The sequence below is a fragment of the Heterodontus francisci genome, chromosome 13 (assembly GCF_036365525.1).
Source record: "Heterodontus francisci isolate sHetFra1 chromosome 13, sHetFra1.hap1, whole genome shotgun sequence".
Lineage (NCBI taxonomy): Eukaryota > Metazoa > Chordata > Chondrichthyes > Heterodontiformes > Heterodontidae > Heterodontus > Heterodontus francisci.
Genome location: NC_090383.1, coordinates 30,998,723 through 31,022,129, shown reverse-complemented (window position 1 = coordinate 31,022,129; position 23,407 = coordinate 30,998,723). Strand labels below are relative to the sequence as shown.

The following is a 23,407-nucleotide window of genomic DNA, read 5'->3' as shown; positions in this document are numbered from 1 at the left end:
TTTAGCAACAGGCGCCAACATCAAAAACATGCTCAGCATCACTTTTCAGCTTCACATGCAGCACTTGTGGCAAAACCTGGCTCTCAAGGATTGGTCTTCATAGCCATCAGCAAAGGCGCACAAGAGGAGACGCCCCAACTAAATGGATTATCTGCCGCGTGTCCATCATCTTTTGTTGATGGAAGGATGCCAACCAGCTATATTGGAATAGCTTGGCTAGAGATGCAGCTAGTTCTGGAGCAAAAGTCTTTAGCAGTGTAGTTGGGATGTTGTCAGGGCCCGTAGTCTTTGCTGTATCCATTGTGCTCAGCCATTTCTTGATTATCACATGGAGTGAATCGAATTGGGTGAAGACTGACTTCTCTGAGGTGACGTTAGGAGGTAGCCAAGATGGATCATCCACTCAGCACTTCTAGCTGAAGGTGGTTACAAATAAGTCAGCCTTCTCTTTTGCACTCACATGCTGGACTCAGCAAGCATTGAGGATGGGGATGTTCATGGAGCCTCCTCCTACCAGTAGTTGTTTAATTGGTCCACCACCATTTACTTCTGGATGGGGCAGGTTTGCAGAGCTTTGTTCTGATCCACTAGTTGTGGGATCATTTAGGTCTATCGCATGCTGCTTCCACTGTATAGCATGCATGTAGTCCTGTGTTGCAGCTTTACTAGGTTAACACTTTTTTTTTTAGGTATGCCTGGTGCTGTTTGGCAAGCTCTTTACACTCTCCATTGAACCAGGGTTGGTCTCCTGATTTGATGGTAATGGTAGCGTGAGGGCTATGCCAGGCCATGAGCTTACAGATTGTGGGGAGTGCAACACAAAAGCAAAATACTTTAGATGCTGGAGATCAGAAAATAAAAACAGAAAATGCTGGTAATACTCAGCAGGTCTGGCAGCATCTATGGAGATAGAACTGCAGTGCTGAGCATTTCCAGCAGTTTTTGTTTTTTCACTTTCAAATATCCAGCATCTGCAGCATTTTGCTTTTGTCATAGGAGAAGTGCATTGTAGCTGCAACAATTGGTCGGAGCTTTTTTCAAAGCTGATTCTGTGATTCTGATTCTTTCAACAATGGCTAAACTTGATGTCAATGCCAAGCATGATACTTGTCAAACACAGAAGAAGCTTAATAATCGCACAAGTTCTAAAGGCAAGTGACTTCATCTTTAAATTGCATATCCTACAAACTACACCAATACCCTTGCCCACTACTCAATTCACTACACCTCCATAACAAAGCAAATGGCCCATGGAGGTACCAACAACATAGGACTAGGAAAGAGGTTCTGCATGGGGAGTATGAAGAGCTAGGCACTAAAATGCAGAACCTGAAAAGGTAATAATCTCTGGATTATTACCTGAGCCATGTGCAAATTGGCAGTACTAGGTAAAGTAGAAGCTGTACTGTTGGAAGGACTTCACCAGAATCAAACTGGGACCAGTGTTCTAATGAGTCATATAAATAGGGAAGTAGAGAGAGCTTTAAACTAAATACGAACATGCGAATTAGGAGGAGTAGGCCATTCAGCCCCTCAAGCCTGCTCCAGCATTCAATAAGATCACGACTGATCTGTTTGTAATCTCAAATCCACATTCCTGCCTACCCCCAATAACCTTTCACCCCCTTGCTTATCAGGAACCTATCTACCTCTGCTTCCATTGCCTTTTGAGGAAGTGAGTTCCAAAGACTCACAACCCTCAGAAATTTTTTTCCTCATCTCAGTCTTAAATGGGTGACCCCTGGTTCGAGGTTCTCCCACAAGGGAGAAACATCCTTTCCACATTCACCCTGTCAAGACCCCTCAGAATCTTATATGTTTCAATCAAGTCACCTCTTATTCTCATAAACTCCAGCAGATACAAGCCTAGCCTGTCCAACCTTGCCTCATAAAAGATAACCCACCAATTCTAGGTATTAGTCTAGAAAACCTTCTTTGAACTGCTTCCAACGCATTTACATCCTTCCTTAAATAAAGGAGACCAATATGTACACACTACCCCAGATGTGATCTCACCAATGCCCTGCATAACTGAAGCATAACCTTCCCACTTTTGTATTCAATTCCCCTCGCAATAAACAATAACATTCTATTAGCTTTCCTAATTACTTGCTGAACCTGTATACTAAGTTTTTGCGATTCATGCTCCAGGACACCCAGATCCCTCTGCATCTCAGAGCTCTGCAATCTCTCACCATTTAGATATGCTTCTTTTTTATTCTGCCTGCCAAAATAGACAATTTCACATTTTCCCACATTATATTCCATTTGCCAGGTCTTTGCCCACTTACTTAACCTATCTATATCCATTTGTAGCCTCCTTATGTCCAATTCACAAGTTATTTTCCTACCCATCTTTGTGTCATTAGCAAATTTAGCAACCATACCTTCGGCTCCTTCATCCAAGTCATTTACATAAATTGTAAAAAATTGATGCCCTAGTACTGATCTCTGCGGCACACCACATCTTGCCAACCAGAAAATGACCCATTTATGCCTACTCCGTTTCCTATTAGACAGCCTATCTTCTATCCATGCCAATATGTTACCCCCTACACCATAAGCTTTTAGTTTACGCAATAACCTTTGATGTGGCACCTTATCAAATGCCTTCTGGAAATCTAAGTATAGTACATCCACCAGTTCCCCTTTATCCACAGCACATGTTACTTCTTAAAAAGAACTCCAATAACTTGGTTAAATATGATTTCCCTTTCACAAAACCGTGTTGACTCTGCCCGATTACCCTGAATTTTTCTAAGTGCCCTGCTTGAACATCTTTAATAGCTAACATTTTCCCTATGACAGATGTTAAGCCAACTGGCCTGTAATTTCCTGTTTTCTGTCTCCCTCCCTTTTTGAATAAGGAAAACAGCCAATCTAATGGAACCTTCCCTGAATCTAACGAATTTTGGAAAATTAAAACCAACCCATCAAATATCTCACTAGCTACCTTTTAAGACCCTAGGATGAAGTCCATCAGGACCCAGGGATTTGTCAGCCCACAGCTCCAACAATTTGTTCAGTACCACTTCCTTGATGATTTTAATTTTCTTGAGTTCCTCCCTCCCTTCCATTTCCTGATTTACAGCTATTTCTGGGATGTTACGTGTACCCTCTGTAGTGAAGACCGATGCAAACTACTTGTTCAATTCATCTGCCATCTCCTTATTTTCCATTATTGATTCCCAGATTCACTTTCTATAGGAACAACGCTCACTTTATTAACTCTTACTATCTGTTTTTATATTTCTAGCTAGTTTTCTCTTGTACTCTAATTTTTCCTTCCTTATCAATCTTTTAGTCATTCTTTGCTGTTCTTTATATTCTGTCCAATTGTCTGACCTACCATCCATCTTTGCACAGTTATGTGCTTTTTCTTCAAGTTTTATATTATCTTTAACTTTTTTTTTTAAGTTAACCATAGATAGTCGGTCCTCCCCTTGGAATTTTTCCTTTCTCGTTGGAATGTATAAATAGAGGGGAGAGGGAAGGGATCATGTAGGGGAAGATCAAGTAAATTAAAAAGGAAATGACAAGGCAATAGATCAACGTAGCAATAAAGGCAATGATGATCAGAGTACAGCAGCAAGGGACAGTAATTGCAAACTGAAGAGTGTATACCAGCAGATAGGACCAGAGTTTACAAAAACAGTTAAAAACACTGAATTAAGGGCTCTGTAACTGAATGCCTGCAGCATTCGCAATAAAACAAACGAATTATCAGCTCAAATAAAAATTCATATGTATGACCTGATGGCCATTACAGAGATGTGGCTGCAAGGAAACCAAAGCTGAATATCCAAGGATACGCGACATTCTGGAAGGACAGGAAGCTGGGAAAAGGTGGTGGGGTAGCTCTATTAATTAAAGAGGGCATCAGTGCTGTAGTGAGAGGTGACAGTTCTAAAGATCAAGACGTAGAATCAGTTTGGGTGGAACCAAGAAATAGCAAAGGGCAAAAAACATTGGTTGAAGTTGTTTATAGGCCAAACAGCAGTGGCAATGTAAATCACAGTATAAATCAAGAAATGAGATATGCATGTAACAAGGGTAATACAGTAATCATGGTGAATGTCAATCTACATATTAGACTAGGTAAACTTTATTATTAGTAATGTTGTGGAGAACGACTTCTTGGAATATATGCAAGAAGGTTTTCTCAAGCAGTATGCTGAGGAATCAACTAGAGAACGGGCTATTTTAGATCTAGTATTGTGCAATGAAAAAGGGCTAGTTAATAATCTTGTTGTAAGGGAGCCTTTAGGAAAGAGTGACCATAATATGATAACATACAATTCTAAGTTTGGAAGTGATGTAGTTCAATCAGAAACTAGGGTCTTAAATCTAAGCAAAGGAAACTATGAAGCTATGAGGGGCAAATTGGCCATGGATTGGGAAATCACATTAAAAGGTATGACGGTAGATAGGCAATGGCTAACATTTAAAGAACTAATACATAGTTTACAACAAAAATGCATTCCTTTAATGCACAAAACCCAGCAAGGAAAGTGTTCCAACCGTGGCTAATAAAAGAAATCAAGGATTGTATTAGATCAAAGGAAGAGGCAAGATAAAGTTGCCAACCAAAAAAATGGTAAGCCTGAGGATTGGGAGCATTTCAGAATTCTGCAAAGGAGGACCAAGAAAAAGATAAAGAAATGGAAAACAGAATGAGAGTAAACTAGCGAGGAACATTTAAAAAAAAGCAGATTGTAAAAGCTTCTATAGGTATGTAACAAGGAAAAGATTAACAAAGACAAACGTGGGTCCCTTACAAGCTGAGCCAGGAGAATTTATAGTAGGGAATAGGGAAATGGCAGAGAAACTAAACAAATACTTCAAGTCGATCTTCACGCAGGAAAATACTAAAAACCTCCCAGAAATAATACAGAATCAAAGAACGAGTGCAAAACGAGGAACTGCAAGATAATATTAGTTCAAAAGAGTAGATAATTCCCCTGGACCTGATGATCTACATTCCAAAGTGTTGAAAGAGGTGACTGTAGAAATAGTAGACTGGTGGTCATCTTTCAAAATTCTATATAGATTCTGGAATGGTTCCTGCAGATTGGAAGTTGACAAATGTAACCCCGCTACTTAGGAAAGGAGGGAGAGAAAACAGGGGACAACAGACCTGCTAGCCTAACAACAGTTGTAGGGAAAATGCTAGAATCTATAATAAAGGATGTGCTACCAGGACACTTAGAAAATAATGGTAGGATTGGGCAGAGTCAACATGGATTTATGAAAGGGAAATCATGTTGAACAAACCTGTTCGGGAGCTTTTTGAGGACGTAACTAACAGAATAGATAAAGAGGAACCAGTGGATGTGGTATATTTAGATTTTCAGAACATTTTTAACAGGATCCCACAAAAAATTGGTTTGATTGGGGGAAATATACCAGCATGGACTGGAGGACTGGTTAATGGACAGAAAACAGAGTAAGATTAAATGGGTCATTTTCGGATTGGCAGGCTATGATGTGTGGGGTACTGCAAGGATCAGTGTTTGGGCCCCAGTTATACAATCTATATCAATGACTTGCATGTGGGGATTAAATGAAATATTTCCAAGTTTGCAGATGACACAAAACTAGGTGGAAGTGTGAGTTGGGAGGAAGATGCAAAGACACTTCAAGGGGATTTGGAGAGGCTAAGTGAGTGGGCAAAAATCTGGCAGATGGAATAAAATGTGGAGAAATGTGAGGTTATCCACTTTAGGTAGGAAAAACAGAAATAGAGTATTTCTTAAATGGTGAAAGGCTGGGAAGTGTTGAATTTCAAAAAGGGACTTGGGTGTCCTCTTTCAAAGTCACTGAAAGCCAACATGCAGGTACAGCAGGCAATTAAGGAGGCAAGTGGTACGCTGGCCTTCATTACAAGAGTATTTGAGTATAGGAGTACAAGATGTCTTACTGCCATTATATAGAGCATTGATGAGATTGCACCTGGGGTATTGTGTGCAGTTTTGGTCTCCTTACCCAAGAAAAGATAATACTTGTCATAGAGGGAGTGCAACAGCGATTCACCAAACTAATTGCTGGAATGGGAAGATTGTCCTATGAGGAAAGATTAAATAGATTGGGCCTTTATTCTCTGGAGTCAAGAAGAACGAAAGGTGATCTCACTCAAACATGCAAAATTCTTACAGGGCTCAACAGAGTTGATGCAGGAAGAAAGTTTCCCCTGGCTCGGGAGTCCAGAACCACAGGACATAGTCTCAGAATAAGGGGCAGGCCATTTAGGACTGAGATGGGGAGGAACTTCTTCACTCAGAGGGTGGTGAATCTTTGGAATTCTCTGCCCCAGAGGGCTGTGGAGACTCAGTCGTTGAGTCTGTTCAAGACTGAGATTGATAGATTTCTACATATTAAAAACATCCAAGGGTTACGTAGATAGTGCAGGAAAATGGTCATGAGGAGGGATCTGCACGTGGTGAGACAATGGGCACAGCAGCCAGTAAAGAGGTTGGGCAGGAGTAGTCGGATAGCATAGGTGCCAATTCACCAGACAGAGAGATCCCACATTACTTCTGATGCAAACGACTCAGATGAGGACAACAATGGATCAGGTTATAGAAAAAGGCTGTTATGTGTGCAAACCCAAACTCCTGGTGCACTGGAAAGCCAGAGCTCAATGTCAAGGAGCACGAAGGAATCCAGCACCAAGTTGGCACCGGGCTTTGTGCAGAGCTTGGACCCCATCCTTTCCAACAAGGAATGGGTGGTCACCTCGATCAGCACACCTGCGGAACTCGCAATGATGCAGTGTCTGATGGATAATGCTACAGCTTGCATTGCAGCACAAGCAGCTTCCAAAAGGTCTGAATGCTGCAGTGGAAGCTTAAACTCCTATCAGAGCTCTGGATACCAGTGTTCAAAGAGCCTTCCAGGGCATCACAGCAGTCCAACAATCTGTTGTCCAAAAGATTACTAGGATTGTTGAGGCTCTAACCAGTGAGTGACAGTGGCTCCATGGATACAAAGCTGCTGTCCTCAGAATGACAGCATTCATGCTCTCACCCCCATCACTCTGCCCCTTCCCTTGCTGTTGCCAACCAGACGGAGACTGACAGCCCACACTGAGATGGTGCAATCTGAAGCTGGGCATTCTAGACCAAGAGCTACTGAAGGGTGCCCTCAAAACACCATCTGCAGACTCCAGAATTGAATGCAGCAATGACTGGGCAAACACTTTGTAGAAGAACTACAGAGTCAAAAAAAAGACACAAGAGGCATTAAAACAGAATACAAAAGGGTGATTAGTTTATTTTTTATATGCATCGTCATGATTTAGTTTATAAATACGAATTAGAATGTGAAATTTCTAGTGGCTATTTTAATGTTATTGGAAGGAGAACAATGTGATGGTCAGTGCTAGACCAAAATTGAGAGTGAGACAGTTGTTGAATGGGGACTTGTGATTGAGGTTACTCTGATCACTCATTAATTATTTGATCATATCGCACCAATTATTCACCCTACATCCCCCTCCGGAAACTTCTCATGGAGACACATGGTAGCAAGCGCTGTTCCCTCATAATAGTTAGGTTGCGTAGCATGCAACATGCTACTATAAATCTGGAGACCCACACAGTTGAGTACTGCAGGGATCTTGCAGATTGGTCCAGGCAGCTGAAGTCTGGTTTGAGGATGTTGATGAGCCCTTTCCTTCTGGCAGCACATGTGAATACCAGACTGGAGTCATGAGCCATAATGAGTGGAGAACCCTTCGCCCAACCGCTAACCTTTGACTTGCTGTTGTGGTGCAAATGAAGCTGGCACAGAAGACTGCCGCAGAATGAAGGAAACCTGCCTAAATCGTTTATTTCACAGGCATTCACCTACATGATCCACTGACTGTGGTCGTATACCAGCTGCACATTGAGGGAGTAGAATATCCTTCAGTTCACCAGGTGCACACAAAGCAAATGTGCATGCAATCAATACACAATGGGGATTCTGCAATCCGTGCTCGCTCCACCTGCTTGTTTTTAGCCACAGGGAATGAGATGAAATTGTGTTTCTTTGTATTGAGAACCTCAATGACTTCTCTTTGTAGCAATGTACAAGATTTTCTTTTTAATTCGATCATGGGATGTGGACGTCGCTGGCTCGGACAGCATTTATTGCCCATCCCCAATTGCCCTCGAGAAGGTGGTGGTGAGCAGCCTTCTTGAACTGCTGCAGTCCTTGGGGTGTAGGTATATCCACAGTGCTGCTAGGAAGGCGGTTCCAGGATTTTGACCCAGGGACAGCAAAGGAACGGCGATATAGCTCCAAGTCAGGATGCTATGTGGCTTGGAGGATGAACGTGCAGGTGGTGGTGTTCCTATGCATCTACTGCCTTGTCCTTCTAGGTGGTCGAGGCAGTGGGTTTGGAAGGTGCTGTTGAAGGAGCTTTGGTAAGATGCTGCAGTGCATCTTGTAGATGGTATACACTGCTGCCACTGTGCATCGGTTGTGAAGGGTGTGAATGTTGAAGGTGATGGATGGGGTGTCAATCAAGCGGGCTGCTTTGTCCTGGATGGTGTTGAGCTTCTTGACTGATGTTGGAGCTGCACCCATCCAGGCAAGTTGAGAGTATTCCATCACACACCTGACTTGCGCCTTGTAGTTTGTGGACAGGCATTGGGAAGTCAAGAGGTGAGTTACCTGCCACCGAATTCCCAGCCTCTGACCTGCTCTTGTAGCCACAGTATTTATGTGGCTGGTCCAGTTCAGCTTTCTGGTCAATGGTGACCCCCAGGATGTTGACAGTGGGGGATTCAACAATAGTAATGCCATTGAACTTTAAAGCGTAGATGGTTAGATTCTCTCTTGCTTGAGATGTCATTGCCTGGCACTTGTGTAGTGTGAATGTTACTTGCCACTTATCAGCCCAAGCCTGGATATTGTCCAGGTCTTGCTGCATCTGGTCATGGGCTGCTTCACTATCTGAGGAGTTGTGAAATGGTGCTGAACATTGTGTAATCATCAGCAAACATCCTCACTTCTTACCTTTTGATGGAGAGAAGGTCATTGATGAAGCAGCTGGAGATGGTTGGGCCTAGGCCACTACTCTGAGGAACACCTGCAATGATGTCCTGGGACTGAAATGATTGACCTCCAACAACCACAACCATCTTGCTTTGTGCTAGGTATGACTCCAACCAAGAGAGCAACCCCCCACCCCGCTCCCACTGACTCAAGTTTTTCTAGGGCTCCTTGATGCCATACTTGGTCAAATGACGTCTCCAGAAGCAGCCTGACAAAAAAGTTAAGAGCCACAGTCACCTTGATAGGCACAGGCAATGCTGTTGTTGCCCTGCTTTGTGGTTGCAGTTAGCAGATCTCAGTTGGAACCTCTTTAGTCAAGCAAAAACATCTCATGCATTGTCCTCACTGAAGTTCAGATAAGAAAATTGCTGCCTGGGCATTATGCCCTCCTGCTGAGTGCCCTTCTCTCCCTCCCCCCTCCACTTCTCCCTCTTCTAACAGCTTGTCCTGCTCTGCGCAGCCTCTCTCCATTCAAGAAGGTGGCCCACCACACCACCTATGCCAGGAAACAACATGTTTCATCACAAGTCTTTAAACCACCACTAAAGTTGTTCAGCATCAGTCAGATCACTCCCTGTAAACTACTGAAGCTTGAGACAAGTATAGGAAAGTTACAATTCTATGTATTTTTGGATCAAAAGCCAGAAGGAATAATCCAGCAACTAACTTGTAAGTAGTTCATGATCCCTTTAAATAGTGCTGGTGGGGGGTGGGACAGGGGGTCCTTCATGCCGCTGAACGCACTTTCAACTGTGGGACGTTAAGAGAAGGCATATGCTGGAGTGTGGCATTTGAAAAAGGTGGTGCTGGCGGCAAATTGGTGCTTCAATACTTGATCAATGCTATTAATTTTCCTGCCCTGCATGCTGCTGGTGGGCACTCAGTGCATTCGCACAAACTTCTGTACCAAAAGTGTCATCCAGTACACTTCCCATCAGAAACTCACGCGCATCCAGGACCCAATTTCTAACCTTCAAGAAGTCAATTAGCACCTAAAAAGTGGGTGCTACAGGGGTCAATTTTTCCCCTCTTATGTAATATGGTTGTGATAAAAGGGACTGCCACAAAACCAAAACAAGGCAAAAATACTTAACTTTTATCACAGCCTTCAATTAAAGAGCAAGGGATTATTTTAAGATCACGAGATGCTAATTCACTATTGTTCCTACTACAATTCTTAGCTTTGGAATACACAACGCATGCTTGGGCAATGCACAACTATAAACAGCCCTAATGGGAAGTAAAATGCCATTCTATTTCAAACTTGGCTGCTCAAGACAATCCTGAATTTTGCATCACGAGTCAGTACAAGAAACGTTAAAAAGGTATTAAAAGCATCAAAAGAGAACAGTGCAGGATACTGTGTGAACTGCACCTTATCCAACAATACAGTCCTAATCGGAGTCCTGCTGGGGAAAGTAAACAAATGCTAAACCTTAATAAAACACTGGTTAAGCCTCAGCTGGAGTATTGTGGCTAATTCTGGGCACTTCAGGAAGAATGTCAAGGTCTTCGAGGGGGTGCAGAGGAGATTTATTAGAAAAGTACCAAGAATGGGGAACTTCAGTTATATGGACTTTTCTTGCCAAAATACCAGAGATCAGAACTGCATTATTTTTTAAATAAGTGAATGAGTTATGGTCAATTATTCACTTCCTTCCAAATATAGAACAGAGTACTAGAGTGCAGTCTTTTGTTCTGGGCAAACTCTCAGACCACCTAATAGATCAGTAATTCTGTTTTCTCATCACCAGTTTGTACAATAGTTTCACCAACTATGGGAAAGGTTTGCTGTCAAAAACAAAATTTGACTAAATATCCACACAATTTTTGTCCCAGTGGCATGCAAGGAGTGAAATATAAACTTGAACTGTTTCTAATAGGTATTAAATGCATAGCCTCATTTCAGTGAGCTTAGATATTGCAATATATAATTAAAGGAAGATTTGTCCAAAATACACATAACTATTGTTACGACCTGGTGAGAAAGGCGTCCTTTACTGTCTTCATCTGGTCTTATTGCAATAGAATTTGATCTTTAAACACACTGTGTTGAGCTCCCTCTTGGTGAATCCTTGTTCACTGCTTTCCAATCATAAGGCAAAGAAATGAGCACACCAGGTTTTCTTAGGTTTAAAGAAGAAAAGTGAAATTTATTAAACTTACTTAAACTCTAATTCGGTTCATGCCTACGGATACACAACGCGCCCGTGCTAGCATGCGCATGTGATACACACATGCAAATAGGGACAGAAAAGAGAAAAATGGAGAGGTTTGAGGCAGTCTTTGAAGGGGGTTCCTTGTTACTGTTTCTGTGTTTCCAGCTCGCTGTAGAGTCTTTGATTGTAGACAGCTCTTACTTTTCGTTGGGGCCCAGTGTTCTTTTAAACCTTGCTCACGTAGGAGACTTTTCTCGAGTTCACCTGTTTTCAATGGGTCTTCCGTTCCATGAGAAAGAGATGGGAGCAGACAGGAGAGCCGTGTTCGCAGTCCAGGAGCAAACACCTTTTTGAGTTTCTTTCTCTCAGCAAGTTCAAATTCAAACAGCCAGTTAGTCTTTGACTAGATGGGTCTGACCAGGTCTTCTGTGTATTGGAGAAGCAGGGACTGGGTCCTTTGTTCCAACACTGTCTGCCAGAATGCAAATGTCTTTCCAATCAGGGGCTTGGCAATTCCTTGTGATAGGCCCTCTTTTCTTCCCAGCCATAATTTTAAGTTTTAATGTTCACGTGACGAAATAATGTGTGCCTCAGTCCTGGCAGGTGGGGGCCTACATGACACTATATACTAAAACCTGTAGTGGATCACTCATTGCTTTCTTATTAAGAGGTACAAGATTAAACATCCTGGAGGCGATTTTACCCAGATACTTCAGGCTCTAAAAGCCTCCAAAAAGTGGGATCTGAAACTGAAATGCCAGTTTAGCACAAGACTGCACTTTGGTAAAGGAATTGAAGCTTGCATGAGGAACAGCCACCTGGAGGATCATTCAGGAGTTGATTGCCACTTAAAATTGCCTGCTAGTTTTCATTAAAAAAGGAGGCTGCATTGCATTTTGGTGGCTAGCACTTGAACCAATACCCTCCCATAATGACAACCAGCTGATTAGGAGTAAACAAAGTGATGCAGAGGATTGAGCACTACTTAAAGGCTGAGAGGGTATATCGCCTTTCATGTTCACTTGCTGCTCGAGGTTTGAAAATGACTTTTGAAACACATTGGAAGACTTTGAGACACTTTATCAAGACTTCATTAACTCTATCAATATATAGATATTCTGTGAGGACTTCCCCTAAAAGAAAAAAAAAAGAGTAAGTGCTATGCTACTCTACCTTATAGGAAGTACCAGAAGACAGTAAGTGCATGGTCACTGCTATCTTGCTAGGTCTGTAGGTGAAATGGAAAGATGGCATGAGGCCAGACAAAAAAACACCAGCTCATGCAGGAGGGAGGGACACAAGGATGAGGTGGACTCTTTCCCCCTGCAGATACAGGACATCCCTCCTCCACTATGCCTCCAATGCCACATCCAAGAACCTGTGCACCCGCTCACCTTGATCCAAACTATGCTGAAATGTACCGCTGTGTCAGCCAGCGAACTTCACATCTTCAATGGAAGTAGGTGCATGGAACCCACAAATACTGCTCCATGAAAGCTGTGGCTACTCAGCTCTCGAGCCTAAACCTGCAGGTATCTGCTTTACCATAATTTAAACATGCCTGGGAGGTGCTAATCAGCAATTAGAGTCAAAACTGTATGCCAAAACCAGACTTTCAAAACAGACACATCTCATCAGCACAGTGCCCTTTTAGCATCTCTTTTCACCCTTTCACAAAATTATCCCTCTCCCCAATACTATCCTGAAGTGTGGTGATCAGAACTGGAAAGATGTGAGGGCCCTTGAGAGGGTGCAGAGGAGATTTACCAGAATAGTTCCAGCGATGGAGGATTTTAGTTACAAAATTAGGTTGGAAAAGCTGGGTTTGTTCTCCTTAGAACAAAAAAAAAAGAGAGATTATGGGGAGATTTAATAGAAGCGTGCAAGATTAATGGCAGGCTGAGATAAGTTATAAACTGTTCCCATCAACAAATAGTACAAGGACTAGGGGATGCAGATTGAACGTTTTGGGCAAAAGATGCAGGTGGAATATGAGGAAGCAGTTTTTTTTTTTTAAACACAGCAGATGGTAATGACCTGAAACGTGCTGCCCATGAGGGTGGTGGAAACAGAAATAATCAATGACTTCAAGGGGAAGTTGGATGGCCACTTGAGAGAAAGAGACTTGCAGGGCTATGGGGATCAAGCCAGGGAGTAGGACTGACTGCATAGCTCTGTGTGGGCCGAATGGCCTCCTTCTGTGCTGTAAACGACTCTATGGTAATATATGTAGGTCTTTTAAATACAGAGCAATCATTATGAGATAGAAGTCAGAGCACTGGCGGCAGTAAAACAACGTATATATAGAGTCATATACAGCTTAGGAGGCTGCCATTTAGTCCATGGACTCCATGCCGGCTTTCTGCGGAGCAATCCAGTCAGTCCCACTCTCCAACTCGATCCTTGTAGCCCTGCAAGTTTATTTCCTTCAGTGCCTATCCAATTTCCTTGTGAAATCATCGATTGTCTCCGCTTCCACCATCCTCGTGGGCAGCGAGTTTCAGGTCATTACCACTTGCTGCATAAAAAAGTTCTTCCTCACATTCCCCCTGCATCTCTTGTCCAGAACCTTCAATCTGTGTTAGCTAGTCCTTGTACCATTAGTTAATGAGAAAAATTTTTCCTTGTCTAACTTATCTAAGCCAGTCATAATCGCTATCAAATCTCCCCTCAATCTCCTTCGCTCCAGGGAGAACAACCCCAGATTTTCCAACCCAACCTTGTAACTAAAAATCCTCATCCCTGGAACTATTCTGGTGAATCTCCTCTGCACCCTCTTAAGAACCCTCACATCCTTCCTGAAGTGTGGTGACCAGAACTGGATGCAATACTCCAGTTGGGGCCTAACTAGAGTTTTATAAAAGATTCAGCATAACTTCACTGCTTTTGTACCCTATACTTTTCTTTATGAAACCCAAAATCCCATATGCTTTGCTAAAGACTCTCTCAATCGGTGGAATTTTATGCTAGTGGCAGGGGTCTCAACATTGGGAGAAACCAACACTGAGATCTCTGCGTTGGCTCTTGTACGGAAGGCCCGCCAAATTTAGTGCCAATCAGGCACTTAACTGGACAGCGGCAGGCCTTTCTTACAATTTAGGACCCTGCCACCGGAAGTGGTCGACCCTGCGGCGCCACCGCTGAGGCTGTTGCTGTAGCTGCAGCCACCAAGGAGCGGCGCTGGAACCAGGCTCAAGGTAGGTCAAGGCTGGGGGGTCTCGCGAGGGGGAAAAAAAATCAGCAGTAAGGACAGGTGGGTTGCCCTCAGCAAGCCCCCCGTCCTTCCTAATGCCAGGTCCCTCATTCAGGCATGAAGGACGAGGGACCTTCCCCACCCCAGGAAGCAGCCTGCACAGGTTTTCGTGCAATGTTTCCCGTGCGGGACAGGACTGCCCGCCGCACGTGTTAATTGTGGATAAGGCGAAGGAGGCCCTTAATTTGGGGTCAATTGGCAGTGGGGCAGGAAGGCCATTCACAGGTTCTCTCTGCCTCCAAACCTGCCACAGTGGGTGTGGGGGACAAAAGAAGAGCATAAAATTCCACCCACATGTATTGCCACCTTCACATGCACCGTCAGGTCCCTCTGTTCCTGCACACTCTTTAGAACTATGCCATTTCGTCTGGATTGCCTCACCCTATCCCTCCTGCCAAAATACATCACCTCACACTTCTCTGTATTAAATTCCATCTGCCACTTGCCTGCTCATTCTGTTAGCCTACCTGCTGTTGCAAGCAGTTTGTATCATCCACACTGTTTGCCACACCTCCAAGTTTGGGATCATCAAATTTTGAAATGGTACTCAGTCTTCTAAGATCCAAATCATTTAATATGTAGCAAAAAAAAAAGCAGTGGTCCTAACACTGACCCTTGGGGAACACCATTCGTTACCATCCACCAGTCTGAAAAACAACCATTTACCACAACTTGTCGTTTTCTGTCCATTGGCCAATTTTTAAAATCCAATTGGACACTGACCCTCCTATTCCATAAGCCTCAATTTTGTTAACCAGCTTTTTAAGTGGTACTTCATCAAGCACTTTCCTAAAATCCATATAGACAACATATACCACATTCCCTTCATCAACCTTCTCAGTTACTTCATCAAAAAATTCAATTACATTAGTCGAGCACGATCTACCTTTTACAAATCTGTGCTGGCTACTCTTTATTAACACAAACCGCTCCAAATGCCAATTGCTTTTCTTTCCTTGATTATTGTCTGTAAAACATTAATCACCACTGATGTTAAACTAACTGGCATGTAGTTGCTAAAACTGTCCTTACACCTTTTTTTGAATAAGGGTGCCACATTTGACACTCCCCAATCCTCTGGCACCTCCCCCATAGAGGGAAGATTGGAAGATTATGGCAAGCCGTTCTACTATCTCCAATCTCACTTCCTTTAGCAACCCGAGATGCAAACCATCCAGACCAAGTGACTTTTTTTTCCCTATCTTAAGCATAGCCAACTTTTCCAGTACCTCCGCCCTCTCAATCTTTACCCTATCCATTGCCTCTACTCTCTCCGCTTCTACTGATATTTTGTCAGCATCCTCTTCTTTAGTAAACACCAATACAAAGTCATTAAGTATTCTAGCCTTGTCCTGTGCCTCTAAGCATATATTGCCCTCTTTGTCCCTCACAAACCCCACTCCTCCTCTTACCATTTACATGCCAAAAGATTTTTGGGTTCCCCTTCATGTTGACTGCCATTCTATTCACACATTCTCTCTTTGCCAGTCTAATTTTCCTCTTCACCCATCCTCTCAACTTATTGTATTTGGCCAGATTCTCACTTGAAGAATCCACCTGACATGCATCTTTTTGTTTCATCATAATCTCTATCTTCCTCGTTATCCAAGGAGCCATGTTTTTTACCTTTCACCTTAGTTGGCATTTACCTAGCCCATACCTGAAGCGTTTCTTCCTTAAAGATAACCCATTATTCCGTTAGTTTTTCCAGTCAGTATTTGTTTCCATTTTATCCTGGCTAGATCCCTTCTCATCACATTGAAATAAGCCCTCTTCCAAACTAGATGTTCTACCTGATATTGTTCCTTGCTTTTCTGCATTACGAGTCTAAATCTTATGATACAATGATCACTCTTACCCAAGTGCTCCCCCACAGACACTTGGTCCACCTCATTCTCCAGCACCAGATCCAGGTCCAGCAATGCTTCCTTCCTAGCTGGGCAGAGAACATAATGAGCAAGCAAGTGCTCCCGAACACAATCCAGAAATTCCTCCCCCTCCTTTCCATTTACTCGAAAATTATCCCATCGATATTTGGGTAATTAAAGTCCCCTAATATCACTACTCTATAGTTCTTGCACATCTCTGATTTCGCTGAAGATTTGCTCCTCTCACATTTGGAGGCCTATACAATACCCCTAGTAATGTGATCATACCCTTTTTGCTTCTCAACTCTAACCAAATGGATTCTGTCCTTGCCACCTCAAGGACATCCCCTTTTTACAACACTACAATGTGTTCCCTGATCAGTACTGCCACTCCACTTCCCTTTTCTCCCCCTCCCTATCTTTTCTAAACACTTTATATCCTTGTATATTAAGCAGCCAGTCTTCACAATTTTTAAGCCACTTTTCTGTTGTTATTGCTACTTCATCATATTCCCATACTGCTATTTGTGCTTTTAGCTCATCAACCTTATTCACCACACTTTCTGCGTTTACATACATGCATTGTAATCCTGTCTTTGCATTCCTCGTAGCCCTTCTCAGTTTGCTCCTATCTAATATGGAACTACTCCCTTCTCTAGTACTGTCCAACACTCTCACATTATGCACCTTATTCCTTTTCTACTTCTATATGCTGGTGCCCATCCTCTACTTTAGCTTAAACCCTCACCAACCACACTAGTGAACCTCCCCACGAGGACATTGGTCCCAGTCCTGTTGAGGCACAACCCATCCCTTTTGAACGGGACCAGTTCTGGGGCAGAAGGTACCTAATGTCCCAAGACTCTGAAGCCCTGCTTTCTGCACCATGCTTCAAGCCGCACATTGATCCTCCCTATCTTCCTATTTCTACTCTCACTAGCGCGTGGCACTGGGAGTAATTCAGAGATTACTACCTTTGAGGTCCTACTCAAACTTTCTCCCTAGCTCCTGAAATTCTGACCTGAGGACCTCAATGCTTGACCTTGCTATGTTGTTGGTACCAACGTGTAACACAACTTCTGGCTCAGTCCCTTCCCCCTGCAGAATATCTTGCACCCTCTCAGTGATGTCCTTTATCCTGGCACTAGGGAGGCAAGAGACCATGAGGACTCAATATGACAGTTACAGAAATGTCTGACTGTCTGTCCCCTTGATTATGGAATTTCCTATTAACTACATTTCTACACGTTGTTGCTCTCTCTTGTACAGTCTCTTGCCCATTGGTACCAAGGTCTAGACTGCACTGCTTCAAGGCATTGTCACTCCCAGCAGTCTCCAATGCTGAGCACCTGATCGGGGTGTGTGCCACTCTCAAATGTGCAAGAACTATAGAGTAGTGATATTAGGGGACTTTAATTACCCAAATATCGATGGGATAATTTTAGAGTAAATGGAAAGGAGGGGGAGGAATTTCTGGATTGTGTTTGGGCGGCACAGTTGCGCAGTGGTTAACACTGCAGCCTCACAGCTCCAGCGACCCGGGTTCAATTCTGGGTACTGCCTGTGTGGAGTTTGCAAGTTCTCCCTGTGTCTGCGTGGGTTTTCTCCGGGTGCTCCGGTTTCCTCCCACAAGCCAAAAGACTTGCAGGTTGGTAGGTAAATTGGTCATTATAAATTGCCACTAGTATAGGTAGGTGGTAGGGAAATATAGGGACAGGTGGGGATGTTTGGTAGGAATATGGGATTAGTGTAGGATTAGTATAAATGGGTGGTTGATGGTCGGCACAGACTCGGTGGGCCGAAGGGCCTGTTTCAGTGCTGTATCTCTAAACTAAACTAAACTAAAGACTCCTGCACCTTCTGCCTCTTCCAGATGACCATCCACCTAGTGTTGTGAACTCTTACTGCCTGTGGGTTGACCACCTCCTGGAAAGTACAATCCAGGTAACTCTCCTGCTCCCTGATGTTCTGCAGTGACTCCAGTTGCCCCTCAAACTCAGAAATCCTGAGCTTGAGCTGAAGCAGCTGGGAGGCACATACTGGGAGGCTTCATACACACAGTCACCCAAGACATGTGGGAACTTTGGGACACTTCACATGTCACAGGATCGCAAGCAACAGGTTGCAGCTGCCCAACTATGATCTAAAAAAACTGTTTCCTCTTTTAGAATCTAGTTGTACCTTGTTTAAACTATTAATTTTAATTAACGCCTCAATACCTGCTTTGCGCTATTATTAATTCACTAACTTTACTAGGGCCTTTTTTTCAAATTAGAAGCCGGGAAATTAATAACCTCAATCAGGGTGAGTATAAAAGTTAGTGAATTAATAATAGCGCAAAGCAGGTATAGAGGCAGCACAGTGACGCAGTGGTTATCACCGCAGCCTCACAGCTCCAGCGACCCGGGTTCGATTCTGGGTACTGCCTGTGCGGAGTTTGCAGGTTCTCCCCGTGACCGCGTGGGTTTTCGCCGGGTGCTCCAGTTTCCTGCCACAGCCAAAGACTTGCAGGCTGATAGGTAAATTGGTCATTATAAATTGCCCCTAGTATAGGTAGGTGGTACGGGAATTGTGGGGATGTGGTAGGAATATGGGATTAATGTAGGATTAGTATAAAATGGGTGGTTGATGGTCGGCACAGACTCGGTGGGCCGAAGGGCCTGTTTCAGTGCTGTATCTCTAAATAAAATAAAATAGCTTATACAGCTGTTACGACCAGGTGAGAAGGGGTCTAGAGGTTCCTGCTCAGCCTTTGCCTGGTTTGACCGTAACAGGATTTAAATTTTAGAAACATTATGCTTTAGATCCCCCTTCAGTGAATCCTTGTTCACTGCTCCAATTGTAAGGCAAAGAAATCAGGCAGGTTTCCTTAAATTTAAACAAGAAAGGTAGAAGTTTATTAATCTTAAACTCTAATCCGGTCAACAACTACAAATTTGCAACACGACCACGACAGCATGCATACGCGATAAACACACACACACAGATAGAGACAGAAAAAATAGAAAAGAACAAAAGGGGAAAAGTTTGAGGCAATGTCTGGTAGTTACAGTCCTTTAAGTTCAATGTGGAGTCGTGGAGTCTTTGGTTGCCGGCAAGTCTTGCAATTCGTTGGGGCCCAGTTCACACTTCAACTTGTTTCGATGTAGTCTTTTCGCTCGAGGTTTACCTGTGGATCCGGTGGTTTGGGAGACAGAGAGACAGAGAGAGAGAGAGGGGCTTTCTTGTTCCAGTTGCACACTGCCTTCTGTTCTTTTCTCTGTGGCACAATTCAAAAATCCCAAATTGTCCAACAGGTTAGTCATGTGACTAGCTCCTTATTTGCAGCAGTCTCTCCTGCAAGGTTTGTGGATTCTATTACCTTGGCAGTCTCTAGAATGGACTTCCTTACACCTTCAAATGTCTGGTGATCAAAATCCATTTGGGTTAATTGGAGCAGGGAATCTTCCTTTGTCTCCACAAGCAGCATCTCTTAGTATGAGAACGTCCTTCCAGCCCAATGTCTGGTGATCTTCAAACAAGTCATTTCTTCACTCTAGCAACAGTTTAAAATCAATATGTTCATATGATAAAATTACTATGCCTCATTCTTGGCAGGTGGGGGTCTGCATGACAAGCGCATTCAGAGTTTCATCTCAGGACCTTGTAAATTCCAGTAAGATTGCTCAATTATAGGTGCCCAAATAAGAACATAGCTCAAGAAATAGGAGAAGTATGCCATTTGGCCCTTCAAGCCTGCTCCGCCAATCAAGATCATGGCTGATCTTCTACTTCAACTCCACTATCTCCATATCCCTTAATTTGCTTAGTACCCAAAAATCTGTCAACTACTGTCCTAACTGAGCATCCACAGCTCTCTGAGCTACAGAAATCCAAAGATTCACAACCCTTTGTGTAAAGAAATTTCTCATCTTAGTCCTAAATGGCCAGTCCCTTATTGAGATCATGACCCTGTGTTCTAGATTTCCTAGCTAAGGGAAATATTTTCTCAGCATCTAACCTGTCAAGCCCCTTAAGAATTTTATATGTTACAATTAGATCACCTCTCATTCTTCCAGGGAACATAGACCTAGTCTACTCAATCTCTCCTCATAGGACAATCACCTCACCCCAGCAGTCAGTCTAGTGAACCTTTGTTGCACTCCCTCTGGAGCAAGTATGTCATTCCTTATGTAAGGAAACCAAAACTGTACACAGTACTTCAGGTGTGACTTCACCAGTGCCCTGTATCATTGTAGTAAGACTTCTTTACCCTTCTACTTCAATCCTTTTGTAACAAAAGCTAGCATACTATTTGCCTTCCTGTACCTGCATGTTAATTTTCTCTGATTCATGTACAAGGACACCCAGGTCCATCTGAATACAAATATTTCCCAGTCTAACCATTCAAAAATATTCTGCTTTACTATTTTCCTAATAAAGTGGATAACTTCTCACTTTGCCACATTGTATTCCACCTGCCATGTTCTTGCCCACTCACCTAACCTGTCTATATCCCTCTGCAGTCTCTTAGTACCCTCATCGCCACTTACTTTCCAACCTAACCTTATATCAGCAAGCGTGCATACTCCACATTCAATCCCTTCATCTAAGCCGTGAATATAGATATATAGATTGCATATAGCTGAGGTCTTGGTACCGATCCTTGTGGTTCCCCGCTAATTACAACCTGCCAACCCGGAAGTGCCCCGTTTATTCATACTCTGATTTTAAATGGACAGAAAACAGTCAATCCATGCTAATACATTATTCCGAATTCCAAGAGTCCTAATTTTGTGTGGCACCATATCAAATGCTTTTTGCAAATCCAAATATATTGCAGCCACTGGTTCCCTCTTATCCATCCCACTAGTTAAATCCTCAAAAAACTAACAGATTTGTCAGACATAATTTTCCTTTCATAATATGATTAAGCAGATTCAATGTGGATTTACAATTTTCTAAGTTCCTTGTTACCTTGTCCTTAACAGATTCTAGCATTTTTCCTACTACTGTTAGGCTAACTGGCCTATATCTTCCCTTTTTAAATAGCAGGGTTATGTTTGTTACCTGCTAATCCTTGGGAACTATTCTAGAATCTAAAAGGTTCTAGAAGATCAAAACATACATCCACTATCTCTGCAACTACCTCTTTCAAAAACCTAGGATGCAGATGGTCAGGTCCAGGGGATTTAATTACCACTTAGGCCCATTAATTTCTCCAGTACTATTTCTTTAATCTCCTCATTCTCGCTAGACCCTTGGTTCCTCAAGTTGGCCAAAAATTTTAAAGGTTTATGGGGGTGAGCAGGTTTTACCCATCTCACTGCTAATTCAATGGGCTGACTGCCTACAACATTTCTTCGTTCAGGAACTTACGCCAATTCAGGTTTTAACGTTCTTCAGAAATTCAAAAGTATGTTTACAACAATCCACAAGGCAGCATGTGATGTTCTGCAGTCAATTTTATAATACCGAATGTGAAGGATAGTTGGAAAAAAAAGTTATGCCTCATTTTTAAGGTATCGTAGACTACAATAAATCTTGCCAATCCGTACAACATATTCTCGTCACAAATGTCATCAACACGTCCAAAGCAATAAGTTCTTTGAATAGGATGAGGTGCAGAATTCTTTTGCAACCTGACAGCAGTTTTCCATTGCTTATTTATAACAGCTCAGAAGCTTTTTCTCTTCCCCACTGCTCGCATCCCACCGCCACCGCTCCCCACATGCAAGTTCTTAAACACAGCTAAGCAATATTTTCCTCACTGCAATAAAAAGTGTAAAGTTACAAATTTAAGCCCATAACGAAAAGTGTTTGTAATAGAACAGAAACAACTTACACTTCCTCAGTTCAGTTGAAAAGTTATCAAGGATATATAACAGGATGATAAATATTCTAGGGCCACACATTTAATCTGGTTAATTATCCACAGTGTCTTGACAATCATTAAAATTTCACATAAAATTCTCTGTCCCTTGCTACACAATTAGCAGAACAATGCCCTGAAACTCAACCTTGCCAAAATAGAAAAGTTGCTGAGATCTAGGACCCGACAGCTGTCTGAACCCATGATCAAAGCTCTTCCAGAAACCAATTCTGATTAGCTCACAAATGATGAATGCCAGCAGATCAGGTAAGAAAAACTAGCTGGTAGTGACAGGGTGCAAGAGGGGGAGGAAAATGCCTGTGGTATGATTATTTCAACCTGCCAGTCTCAGACAACTTTGTTCAAAATATCACTCAGTATGACTGAAACTTTTTGATGACTCAACAGGAGAAAATACTGCCGAATTACACCACCTTTCGGAACCTTTTACATAAAAATACTGACCAAGACACGGCAATTCAAAAGCTTTTTAAAATAGACTGTGAATTATGTGTCCAAAACACACAATAAGCTTTATTTCCATCATTACACACTTGCCATAACAGGTCAGTAAACCATCAGATTGTCACTGCGAGGCTTATTGGTGTCAAACAGGGAAACGTGCATTTCAAAAACAGAATTCACATGAACAGAACTGCATTGATAAGATATGAAATGACTCAGCTGGTCCTCTTCTCAAAAAGCCACAATGTCAACTAACTCTGCAATTACAGCTACCCTATTCCAGATAGAATAGGCCTAAGTAAATGTGAACAAAGGTTTCCTTACGGCTGGCAATGCAGTAAGCTAATCTGCAGTTGATTCGCCTGTAGAGTTGCTTGTTGATCGGCCATATCATCAGTGTGCAAAGTTGAAAGAAGTTGATGATGAGTCCGGTCACTACAAAGATGTAGCATACAAGAAGGTGGCAGATGAACTGAGATTTCAAGAAGGCTATGATACCCATTGCTTACAAGGCGTCCAGTATATCCACCAAATGTCCAGAGCTCGTAAAGAAAATCTGCAACACAGATAGAAGTCATTAGATACAAGTCATGAGCTAGCAAGACATTAGAATTGATTTTAAAAAACACAATGATTAGATTACAATTTAAATTTTGCCAAAACAATAAGTTCCATTTTCCTTAATTAGAACAAAGTGACAATGAGAAATGCAAAAGATGATAAGAAGCAACTATATGAAACACTTGGAGGAATATATAACTGTTAGTAT

The 23,407-nt window shown here is 42.6% G+C and overlaps 1 protein-coding gene across 3 annotated transcripts in view; it reads right to left on the bottom strand.

The window, feature by feature from the left end:
* Nucleotides 1-23,407, bottom strand: part of agpat4 (1-acylglycerol-3-phosphate O-acyltransferase 4 (lysophosphatidic acid acyltransferase, delta)) — a 247,761-nt gene that overhangs the window by 159,022 nt on the left and 65,332 nt on the right. For all 3 annotated transcript variants that reach the window (XM_068044613.1, XM_068044614.1, XM_068044612.1), the window contains exon 2: nucleotides 22,963-23,194. In XM_068044613.1, coding sequence (XP_067900714.1) covers nucleotides 22,963-23,140 — 178 coding nt within the window. In that variant the 5' untranslated portion in view covers nucleotides 23,141-23,194. The remainder of the gene's footprint in view (nucleotides 1-22,962; nucleotides 23,195-23,407) is intronic.